This window comes from Phoxinus phoxinus (genome assembly GCF_949152265.1).
Source record: "Phoxinus phoxinus genome assembly, chromosome: 1".
In the NCBI taxonomy this organism is placed as follows: domain Eukaryota; kingdom Metazoa; phylum Chordata; class Actinopteri; order Cypriniformes; family Leuciscidae; genus Phoxinus; species Phoxinus phoxinus.
The window spans coordinates 47,610,292-47,623,363 of record NC_136876.1 but is presented as its reverse complement, the minus strand read 5'-3'; the positions used below and the strand labels follow the sequence as shown (position 1 = coordinate 47,623,363).

Genomic DNA, 13,072 nt, shown 5'->3' with positions numbered 1-13,072 from the left:
TTTTTCACCACAAGGTCTTCGTCAGCCCCAACATTTTTCTCACTCTTCTCTCCTTCCTCCGCCATCGTATTTGAAACCTCAACTAAATTGACACCTCACAAATCAATCTGAGCATAGCTGACACTTCCTGGGCCTTTACCTGATTGGCCAAATAGCATGAACGCGCCAACCATGTCTTCAGGGCTAAACGTGTGATAGGTCAAACGTTTATTACATGCGCATGTAATAAACTGCTTTCCCTTATTCATCGTGTCAGGCTGTCTGTTGCAATGTGTTCATCGCGCGAGTTCATATCACGATCACAATCACGATCACGATGACAATGAAAATTTGATGTATCGTTCAGCCCTAATCACCATACTGATGACTTGAAACGAAACATTCATTAAAACCTTACCATCTAAACTTCTGTTGAATCTAAATAAGACCGTGTGTAGATGTACGACAGAAATAAAGTCACACTGGTAATACTTGAAATAATGCGTAATGACTTGAAGTCAGTAGTTCTCTTTCCTGCTTGTTAACATCAGGTATATTCAATAATGCTCAATCATCACTTAATTAATCACTTTATTGTCTCATTAACTTCAACACTGCTTCAGTGTTAATTTTAACACCCTGTAGCTTGGACACATGTACACTGAGGAGTGTTAATGTAACACAGGGGATTTTGCTGTGTACATTATGACGTCATTGGGTTAGGGCTCATGTAAACCAGTGGAAGCATCATCTAACAGCCATGTGTGTCTGTGTTCCAGTTTGACTGCTGTGGCATCGGTGAACAAATTGTCATCTGTCCAGATGGCAGCAAATTTGTGAGTCACTTCCTGTTTGTCTTAAAGCCTGTTCACACCAAAGACTATAACATAAAGATAACTATAACTATATTAGCTTCCACACCAGCGGACGATAACTATAATGATAACTATATTAGTGTTTACAGAGGACGTTTTCACAGTATATGGATCATCTCCCAGGGTTCAAGGGCTTTTGGAGTATTGCTTGTATCACAGGTCCAGGGTGTGTCACCAGTTATTCTCTGTTGTTTGTTTTGGTCCTGTTATTTTCTACAGCTGATCTCCTACACCTGTCACTTGTTCCCATAACCCTTTATATTCCCAGTTACATCTCCCCCTTGTTGTCACTTGATGATTATCTATGTCGTGTGAACAGTGGCGGATCTAGAAAATTTTACATGGGGGGCAAAGGGGTGGCAAGAGGTCTTGGCAGGGTGGTACATGGGAATCCCTATATGTGAATTGCTTTAACAAAAACAAACACAAAAACATTTTTAAACTACGCACACACCAATTATGTTTAGACTACTTAATCTTATTGTATTTGTTATTTCCCCAGTTGTAACCTGGTTTCATTGCTGTGATATCTGAGAGGAATTGGATTTATAGGACTACTAGCTAATCAAATGATCGATCTCCTAACTGGCACTGTACACGTGTTGTAACGTAACGTCGGCGTAACGGCGACTATCAGTAAACGTTATGGATACAAACAATAATTGTGACCCGCTCTGGCGAAATTAGTCGGAAGTCACAACGTTCCATTTTAAGATTTTTTTAAAGATTTTTTTTTGTTGTTGCTAATATCATTCAAAAATGATCTCCCAAATTTCCGTAGTCCAGATAATTGAGTAAAGGTATTTAAATGACAATTAGTTTTCTAAGTTTTACTAAATTCGCTGGAAATGAACATTGCTTTTCTCAACTCCTCTCGTCACCTCTGAGCATTTCCCGGGTATCCCCTGAAACGTCACTATCTCTGCTCTCCAAATATGGTGTTACACGTTGTATAGAACCAATCAAAAAGCTTAGAAATGTACACAAACGCTGATCATTTGTGAATGGGAAGCCCCAGGGCTTGACTGGGACAAAAAATTGGCCCGGGCATTTTGGCCCAGACTGGCCCACTACCTATGATCAAACACCAACCATCTTTGCATGCCCTTGAATATGTTTTTGATCAACTCCTATTCATTGAAACCACTAATGCCATGTAATGAGTGAGTAGGAACGAGAGAGAGTTAACAGATGAAATAAGTTATACACTTATAATAAGTGTATTTTATTAATACAATTGAACTATTGTCCACAGTGATGCATCCAAAAAACAAGCTATAAGCTGCATTGGCATGGCAATACCAGTGTTTCCCACATGATCTTTGGTAAAACATGTGGTGAGTACCTCTGTCCCTCTAGGGGGGTTGGGGGGCATGCCCCCCCACACACACACACACCACCCCGTAAGAAAATTTTGTGCATTTTTATGTTAAATTCATCAATCTGGTGCAGTTTGAGAGTTCAAAATCAAAAGCTCCAACCCATATTAAAGATACAATATGTAACAATTTTTGTGATATATTTCCTGTAGTTATGTACTTACAATATCCCAAAAGTCTCCAAAGATTTTTTATTTCAGAGAAATTCCTATTTTAAATAATTGTCCATCCCGGAAAAAAATGTCGCCTGTCAGTGACGCAATATCCGCTCTATCCTTGGTTTCCGCAATATCACGTGGACAAATGCGGAAGTGGTGGTTATAGCTGTTGTGTACATCATGGATCACGATTACTCTTTGGCGAGTATTTAAGTGCCAACAAAACGTAAGCGTCCATATGGGGATACACGCAGAATTTGTGACAAACGGAGGAATAAAACAAGGATAAATATCGGTGTGGCGTTTCTGAGATGAAGAGAGCTTCGCGAGTGAGAGAGAGAGAGAAGGGGGACAAAATCAGTAAAGTTCCTCTAGCTGGGACGCGAAATCGGTCTCCCACGTTATATGATGGCACACTTACCCACGACACTATCGAGATGCGATATATCAACATTATAAATTATACAAAATTGTCGGCCGCGTCCCCGCACCCACACATGTAATAGCCTATTATGATTTCGTCATTATTTTAATATATTTGTGTACCAGGTGGGCCGGCCCACATTGGCCGGCCAGTCCGTGACCGAGATTATGGCAGTGCAATTAAATACAATCGGATATCTGTTGTTAAAAAATATTAAGCCATTACTTGCAAATGTCCGTTCAAAATTAATTTTACTACGATTGGTTTGAACACGTAAAACAACACTTCATTAACTATAAACATCCTAAAACTACACAGCATTAACCTAACAAATCATTTGACAAATAGTAACAGGATAATATAGCATAACATTTCGCGTTCCTTGTAGTTAATTCATTATCATGACATAAAATTTCGCGTTCAGACTTACAGGTAATACAAAAACTAATAAATTACCTCATCCGTGATCATGATTCATTAATTCCATACGTCTCTGGATGTTAAAAACAACATCTCATCGTTCCACTCTCCTTCATACACTGTAAAACCCAACAAGTTAAGCTAACTCATTTCATTTGAGGAAACCGATTGCCTCAATTCATTTAAGTTTATAAAAACCAGTAGTTATGAGTACTCTGAACTTATTTTAATCGAGTTCACTAAAACAATAATATTTCTTAATACACAATTAAATTTTAACACTGCATTTAATACTGTATATAGCTGAAACTTCACTATATTGAGTAAAACAGTGAAATAACACACTTTAAATGAACTCAGAGCACTTGCAGTTACTAAATATCACACACAAAGTCAAGCTAACTCATTACATTTGAGGAAACCGATTGCCTCAATTCATTTAAGTTTATAAAACCAATAGATATGAGTACTCTGCAATTATTTCAGTTGAGTTCACTAAAAGTAGATATTGCAGTCAAGAAATGAAGTGATTAATTAAGAGATGATTGAGCATTAGTGATGAACACCTGCTGTTAACATGCAGAATGACTGAAGGAAAAAGAAACACAAGAACTACAACTGACTTCCAACCTCAACATTAGATGAAATCAACTGAAGAAGATAAAACATGTTTAAATCTGTCAAGATCTCAGCAGAGGAGGATTGAACAACTCCACAAACAGCATTACCAGCTTCACTTATTACTAACCAGTTTGACTTTTATCATGCGTCTACAGAAGTTGTTATTGTGAATGAACAGAGGTTTAGATGAAGATGATTTGAGTTTAATTTAAAGACACCATGATAGTGGTCAGTGTTTGCTTTAGTTGGGCTCTTGACCCTTGACTTTATAACACCATGTTTTATCTGGCTGCTATAACTAAGTGTTTATATAACACATTTGTTATGGCAAAATAAACCAAAAGAAAATTTGAGCATGTGATTGTGTTTCGATGATGAATTATGAAAATGAAGAATCATCATTTGGTGTCTTGATTCTATTATCTTTTCTAGAGAATATTCTCTGATTGAACAGGTGATAAATAACTTGTATTTTTCATTACAAAATAACTGTGATTTGTCCGTAAGGCCCATTGTTGTTACAATCAGATTTTAAAAACCTCTGTGTTATCATGCTGACTTACACAGACATCAAGAATCAGTATATGAATCTCAACAATGGTGACCATTAAAAACGATTCATGCTGCAATGCATGCTGGGAGCCATTGATAAGGTTTGTATTATGGTAGTACCCAACATGCATTGCAGTGTGAATTTTTTTTTCATGGTCACCATTGTTGAGATTCATATGCTGATTATTGATGTCTGTGTAAGTTTTGGGGATGAATTACATTTTCTGTAAAATCCTTCATACTATCTGATAGTCATAACTCTGCTAGTTTTTATGATGTAAACTTTTTCGAAAAGTTTCAAATACAACTAATAATATAATCAGAGATTTGACTCTGAGATCATATTCTGAATGAGATCAGTGAATCAAATCATTAGGTGATGATTGTCATCATCAAACCTTGACCATCATCATCCAAACATACTTTTCTTTGAATTTTGTGCCATAAGAAATGTTCCATAAACACTCAATTACAGCAGCCAAAGAAATTCTGGTACTCTCACGTACAAGGGTCAAGAGCCCAACTAAAGCAAACGCTGATCTCCATCATGGTGACCTTAAACCTTGTAGTTCTTTTGTTTCTCTTTCCTTCAGTGATTCTGCTGGTTAACAGCAGGTGTTCATCACTAATGATCAATCATCACTTAATTGATTATTAATTAACTTAAAGCTGCAGTCCGGCACTTTTTTGTGTTTAATAATATCAAAAAAGACATTTTTGAAAAAAAACGTAACCAGCCAGTGTTCAAAACGATCTGCTTGCCTTACCTCGATTCAAAACGGTAAGCTTGTAATAATGATTTTAATTCCAGTGGTACTGGTGGATTTCCGCGGGAATTTCGAGCATGTCTTTGCGTCATTACGTCACTTCTGTACACATAGAGAATGAGTCCCGGCTAGCGTGTGTGGATGATGGTGGAGATTTAGCTTAGCACTTGGTATGGCGGATCCCGAAAGTTTAAAGCGACAATCACCAGTGACAACTGGAGATTCACCAGTTGTAAAACCCAAAGACTTCGGACTTCAGATTGGCTACAGAAAAAATATATTTTTCACGTTTTGACGTGAAGCAATCGTTAGATTTGATCAGCATGGTACCCTACTGCAATGCTTCCCCCCACCCCCCGAATTTGGTCAGAACAAAAGTGATGTTACTTACTTGTTCAGATGACATTTTCCGATGAAAATTCTAATGTTGACACTTTCAAAAAGTATACTCTGACATTGCTGATGACAGTACAGTATCCACACAGCGACGCGGCAGCCTCAATACATTGTGTTCATCCGCGCTGTTTCATGCCGATTTACTACCCACGCACAGTTAATAATTCCGCGAATAACTGCAATTGCAGATTTCGAACAGAGATGGCGACAAAGAGGAAAAACGACGAACTGCAGCTTTAACTATACAATTATTATTCAATTATCATTCTAGGATCTAGAAATGTTCTATAACTCATTCAGTATGAGTTCTGTTTCAGTCCTTCAAGCCACTTCAAGGTTTGGTATTATTTGAGTGCAGTGAACTCAATTTAATTGAGTAAATATTACTGTTAGGTTTTACAGTGCCGTCATCAAGTTTCGACCTTTGTTACTGTTGGAAACAGCGCCCTCTTGTGGCTTAAAATCTTACATACTGTAGCTTTAAGTGTGCAAATTAATCAGTGTTGGAGTTAATGAGATAATTAAGTGATTGAATAATGATTGAGCATTAGTGATGAACACCTGCTGTTAACAAGCAGAATCACTGAAGGAAAGAGAAACACTAGAACTACTTCCAGCCACAGCCTTAGATGAAATCAACTGAAGATAAAATACACGAAATCTCTCAGGATCTGATTAAACAACTCCACAAACAGCATTACCAGCTTCACTTATTACTAACCAGACTGACTTTAGTTCTGTCAGACGTCTACAGAAGTTTTTATTGAGAATTAACAGAGGTTAAGATGTTGATGATTTATTGAAAATAATAGTTTGATTTGATGCCACCATTAGAATCTGTAGAAGCTGTAGCTGTAGAATCACAACAAGAAAACAAATTAAATAACATATCACCTGAACAAAGCTTGCCTACAATATCAGTTAAGCCATCATATGATGATTGTATTCACATCATCTATCAGTTCTCTTGCTGTTCTCAATATAACAATTAGATACAACTGAGCAGAGATAACAAATATTAAAAAGTTAAGAGCCCAACTAAAGCAAACGCTGATCACCATAATGGTGGCATCAAACCAAACTATTATTTTCAATAAATCATCAACATCTTAACCTCTGTTAATTCTCAATAAGAACTTCTGTAGACGTCTGACAGAACTAAAGTCAGTCTGGTTAGTAATAAGTGAAGCTGGTAATGCTGTTTGTGGAGTTGTTTAATCAGATCCTGAGAGATTTAGTGTATTTTCTCTTCAGTTGATTTCATCTAAGGCTGTGGCTAGAAGTAGTTCTTGTGTTTCTCTTTCCTTCAGTGATTCTGCTTGTTAACAGCAGGTGTTCATCAATAATGCTCAATCATTATTCAATCACTTAATTATCTCATTAACTCCAACACTGATGTGTGTTACATTTAACAGCCTGTAGTGTGCACACTGAGCAGTGTTCATTTCATCTGGGCAAACCCTTGTGGGGCCTACATGGAAACAGGGGGGAAAACTGAATGGGTCCCAGTTAGATAGCCCAGGTCAAACCCATTTGGGCCCCACATGGCTCTGCTGGCTGGGTAATGATCGTTGCGACGGAAGTGAATCAATCAAAACTAACTTTAGCTGGAAAATATCTTTATTCAAGAACAGCCATGAAGCCAAAACAATCTCTGTTACGTTAAATGATGAGGCCGTTTATCACTGTACCGCCGCTTTGAAACAATCTACTGTTAAATCTACTGTTGTTAAAAGCGCTATATAAATGAATATGACTTGACTATTGTCATGTCATAGTTTTCATCCATGGTGTGAAGGGGTCTTTACTTTTATTTCTGCATGTGTGATGATGTTTTAGGAACGAATCAGACGCTCATCTGTGTGTGTGTGTGTGTGTGTGTGTGTGTGATTGTTAGGCCTGTCCCAGTGTGATCCAGGGCATATTCAACTCAAAGACGCCAATGGTGGTGGGAGGGTTTCTAGGAATGGCAGGGATCATGGTGAGTCCATCTGAATCTGGAAGCGTGTCCAGTGTAGCACACATGCTGATTGTCTGTCTTTGTCTTTATGTGTTCCCGCTCTTCCCCAGATATTGGCGCTGGTGTGCAGTGTCATTCTCAGCAGACACATCTCACAGTCTCATACAGCATATACACCAGGTTCAGAGGAGAAAGATTTGATAAAATGTATTGGTGAATTGTGTGTAGGACTTTTCTAACCCTCTGGTGCTCTTCGGTCATTTTTGACCAAACATTTTTTTTTGATAGGAATGGTACTAAACTTGGTAAAGGTTTTGGCACTTGCTATGTGAACACAACAAAAAATCATGGACATGATTTGAACAGGTTAAATGGTCCTAAAAAAATAGTCACACTTGTGCTCCTCGTAGTCAAAAATGAGCGCATTGGAAATTGAGAGACTAATTTCATCGAATGGAAGCGTTTGGTACTGCAGCCAAAAAAACTCTGACTGAAAGCTAATTTTAGATATCAGGCTCAAATTTTGATTTATGGCTTTGATTTTATTACAGTTTTAGAGTAAAAAATGTTTTGGAAAATATATGTCATATAAAACATTTTTATAACAATAAACGTACAATTCTGTAACTTTTTTTAAGTCTCTTCTTTAAAATGTTTTCACTTCAGCAATAATCTGCCAAATGTCGTTTTTGAAAAGAGATGAAACTTCAGTCTATGCTCAAAGCATTCAAGATTTACGACAGTTTAAGCTGGAAATTTTTATTTGAATAAATGGATTATAAATACAGCGTAAATAAAATAAAAATAAAAAAATCCCCTAAAAATACAAAATATTAAATAAAAAACATTATCAAACTGAAATATAGTACATTCATTTAATTGAAATAATAAAATAATAAAAATTATTTTTGACTGACACGCAAAGAGCACCAGAGAAATACCTCTCATCTCACATCTTCAAAGGAAAATACAATTGTATAATAATAATTGTAGTACCTGCAAGGTTCCAGGATTCCAAGGTGTCTAAACTGAACGCTTGTTGTATGCTGTATTTCTGTTATGTCAATGCTGTGCTTAGGGGAAAACCGTGTACCTCTCAGTATAAATTGTGAAACTTCTGACTGTTCGAGGCCTAACCTCGTGGTGAAGACTTCTCATATTTTTTATGTTGATTTTTTAATCTGTATTTTGTTATTCTGTTATTAAAATTAAACCATTGAATGTGGTGATTCGTAAACCTAACTAAAACAAGTGTCAATGTAATTTTTCTACTGTTTTATAACTTACAGTTTATTACTGTTAAAATACATTTTGTGGGTGTGTCTTTTTATCTTACACTGTTAACCCTTTCAACCCCACAGGAAAATCCACACTACAAAGAGTAAAAAGTAAGATTGAGGCAGTGTTGTAGTGAGATCATTGAGTGAATATGTAAGTGATTGTTGAACATTAGTGATGAACACCTGCTGTTAAAGGCTATATTGCAGGTTAGAGTACCCAGTGAGCCAATGTATAGAAAACTAATGTAGGAACTATATTTAAATATAAACATATACTTATAAAACGCTATTTAGGCTTCTGGAGTCGTTTTTGTGAGAAAATGTTACTTCCGCATTTGAAAACCGCCAAACCGGAAGTGACGTAACATGTGGGAGAGCGGTCAAAGTAAACAATAGGAAAGCAATGGATCGCAATGACAGTTCGGACGCTGAGGAAATTGTAGCCTAAATGTTTACTCGTATGACGGACCTCAGCCATATAATTATGTGCCTGATATGAAGCCAAGAGAGTAGACAGGCCAGGATTAGACAAAACAACGGTCAGAGATAACGCTTATAGATGTAGTCACGTTAGCCGACGATATGTATAACACTATGCTCAGATCACAATATTGTACAGATTATTATCATGTATCAGGCAAAAGTAAAGCTATTATTTAGACCATTGGTTCTCAAAGTGCGGCCCGCGGGCCAATGGCGGCCCGCGGAAACATTTCTGGCGGCCCGCGATAACATCTGATAACATTTGTAAAACTGTTAAAACTGTACATTGCTTTGAAAAAATATTTTTTCGTTTAGTGGTGTTTAGCGGCATCTATAGGCATAAGCGGTTATTACGACCGATCGCACTAGACCTCACTCCCAGAAGGCATCAACGGAACGGTTGTCTCTAACGTTAGATGGATATGATGGAGCGAGAGCCAGGGCGGGAGCCTGGCCCTTCGAGAAAAAAACGTCATGTTAGCGAGGAGAAAAGGCAGTTTCAAGATAAATGGACAAACGATTACTTTGTCGAACCTCACGGGTCGGATAAAGTCGTTTGCCTGATCTGCAAGAAGGTAATTGCAACAGAGGAACATCAGAGGAATCGTGGCCAACCGAAAACAGCACCACAAATCCCATTGCAATTCAAATCCCATTGCAATTTAAAAGGGTATGTTGACCAAGTAATCAATATTCAGTGTGATTTAATGACAAGCTTATTAATAGCCTCGTTTCCATTACCTTACATTTTTTTATCTAATTTCTGATCATACATAAAATAATTAATACATTATTCGCAACTACTTTTATTTATGTGAACTCATAATAACAATAAAACGTTGTGCTTTTGTCAAATAAAATACAACAATGTTTAAAAAAGTGTCAAAAAGTCATAAACAAAAATCTGAAAATTCGTCGATATTTACTTTTTTTGCGCAGCAGTGTTTCAAATTAAAATTTTGGTGTTCAAAAAGACGTTTTGAGAAGTGTTTCGTTTCAAAAAGACAACAACCGTTCATTTTTCAATTACGGATTAAAATAGATAGATAGGCTAATAATAGGGCAAAACATTTGCGCAAATCTGTAATGGTGCGTTCACACCGGACGCGAATAGCGCGTGAGGCGCGAGTCATTTCAATGTTAAGTCAATGCAAAGACGCGTTATGCGCGTAAAACGCGTGTAACGCGTCTTTGCATTGACTTAACATGGAAATCACTCGCGCCTGACGCGCTATTCGCGTCCGGTGTGTGGGTGCAGTAATAATGGAAACGCGACTGACTGCACCCAAACACCGGACGCGAATAGCGCGTCAGGCGCGAGTGATTTCCATGTTAAGTCAATGCAAAGACGCGTTACACGCGTTTTACGCGCATAACGCGTCTTTGCATTGACTTAACATTGAAATGACTCGCGCCTGACGCGCTATTCGCGTCCGGTGTGAACGCACCATGACAGGCAATGATATGATGATATGCATGATGATGATGACTTGTTTGGTAAGCTTCTATTTTAAAAGTTTCTCTCTCTCTCTCTGTCTGTCTCTCTGTTTTCTCTCTCTCTCTCTCTCTCTCTCTCTCTCTCTCTCTCTCTCTCTGTCTCTCTGTTCTCTCTCTGCGCTCTCTCTCTCTCTGCGCTCTCTCTCTCGTACTTGAAATGGACTGCACACAGGACTGTTATATCCAAAATTTGTCTGTTGAGGGTAGAGAACTGCTTATCAGGTGTTCATCAGTGTCTCAATTCACTCACTTCTTTTCATTCACTCTGTCAAGTTGACTATATTAGTGAACTAGTGTAGGGAATAGTAAATGAGGGTATAGGGAGTGATTAGGAAACAGCCTCTGAGTGTCGACTTTGAGCACTGTTAATTCACAGTATATTCTGTAGGCTATTTTTGTTTTCTACTGTATATTACTGTTTTAATGGAAAATGGTATAATATTGTCAGAATTTGGCTTCTTACAGTGTAAAACGTGCTTGAGAAATTTAAAGCAACAAAATGTTTAAACAAATAAATAATTAAAGTTAAATAATTATATAATTAAATTAAAGTAAAGACAGCAGCCACTCAAGGACGACTACTGAGAAAACATAAACAAAACACAACATAAATCTGTTAGGCATGTTGCTCTCTCGATCTTCAAGGATAATTCCGGTATTTAACACCTTGAGTCTATATTGTAGTTTGTTTTGGATGAACAAGAGTGGTGGACAACGTTTTTTTGACAATGGTTCCTCTCTCGAGTTTTTGACTATAAAAGAATTGGCCATGGACCCATTTAACATTGGAGTCAATGGGCATGTCCGAAAATGTCATTAAAACAGCCAATAATGTTCGTTTACAAAACTGTTAAACTCACCGAGTGGTTAGTGGTGTTCGTTGATGATTATAAACAATATATCGTCGCAATATATGATTCCAATCCGTTTATTTTGCTATAGGGGAAATATTTTTTCAACAATGGGATTTTACAAAATGACGAATAAAACACGACAGAAACTGTATTTCGCAACACTTTTTGTTTCTGGAACATCAACTAACATCACTAATCACTCGGTGAGTTGCACAGTTTTGAAAAATAATGTTAAAGGTTGTTTTAATGACATTTTCGGACATGCCCATTGACTCCAATGTTAAATGGGTCCATGGCCAATTCTTTTATAGTCAAAAACTCGAGAGAGGAACCATTGTCAAAAAAATGTTGTCCACCACTCTTGTTCATCCAAAACAAACTACAATATAGACTCAAGGTGTTAAATACCGGAATTATCCTTTCACTGTCGTCGCTCTTCCTTTTATGCTTCCACTCCTAATTTTTTTGGCATAATTTCTTTAAACATTTTATATACATACTGTTAAAAAAGCGGAAGCATAATATATATAATGTACTTCATGTGGTAACATTTACCATAACTGGTTTTGTTTAAATGAAATATAGATGATTTAAAATGACTGACTGTAAAAAAATATGAACGTAGTGTCCGTGACGTCACCCGTAGGTTTCTGAAGAGCATTTTTGAAGCCTAAAGTGGGCGGAGCCGGCCGTCGCCATCTTGGCCTCGTGTCACCCCTCGTCACTCCCGGATAACAGAATATGGGCAAAGAGGCGGAGCTGAGGAGCCTGGCTTTCTGAAACCACGCCCACCTAGCGCGACGTTATGGAGTTAGCTCCATGGTTAGCACAGGCTTGAAAGCTAATGCTATATGCTACTCACAGTACCAAGTCTGCGACTGCACAGGGCCTCGCACTAAAGTGATACTGACAGTTGATGATTAAAATCAGAATGCCAATTAAAAGGTCCTGTGTTGCCCTTCAAAATAGTATAATAGTTAAAAGACATAGCAACAGGTGAGACTGTGTATCGTGATTCTGTACAGCTAAGTTATTCTGCTTGTTGAAAAAATATTATGCAGTAACTTTACAATATTACTCTGAGTGTGTGTGTGTGTGTGTGTGTGTGACCGTGATTATGTGCAAACATGTCAGTCACTATTTTATTACAGTCTATGGTCCGTCAGCGCGGCATCGCTCGTCAAGTTCGTAGAGAGCTTTATTATTCAGTCCATTTTAAATTCTGATTTTGGCCGCATCTCAATTCTCAAATGGGTCAAAACATAGATATATTACCTATGCAGTTCAAGTAAATGCGCTAGAAATCCGCGCTCATTCAAGAATGTGCATTTATTGGACGGAGAAACACAGACACCTGCAGGATTTCATCTGACGGTACATAAGCATGTTATAATCTGTTCCAGAGCAACGGCACCGCAGAACGAGTG

General features: G+C 37.6%; 1 protein-coding gene across 3 annotated transcripts in view; it reads left to right on the top strand.

Annotated features, from left to right (window-relative positions):
- Positions 1-10,024, top strand: part of LOC307003727 (CD9 antigen-like) — a 42,439-nt gene extending 32,415 nt beyond the window's left edge. For 2 of the 3 annotated variants that reach the window (XM_079622477.1, XM_079622475.1), the window contains 2 exons: positions 759-815; positions 7,469-10,024. In XM_079622477.1, coding sequence (XP_079478603.1) covers positions 759-815; positions 7,469-7,732 — 321 coding nt within the window. In that variant the 3' untranslated portion in view covers positions 7,733-10,024. The remainder of the gene's footprint in view (positions 1-758; positions 816-7,468) is intronic. The other variant, XM_079622476.1, reaches the window with a different exon arrangement.
- The last annotated feature ends 3,048 nt before the right edge of the window (positions 10,025-13,072 follow it).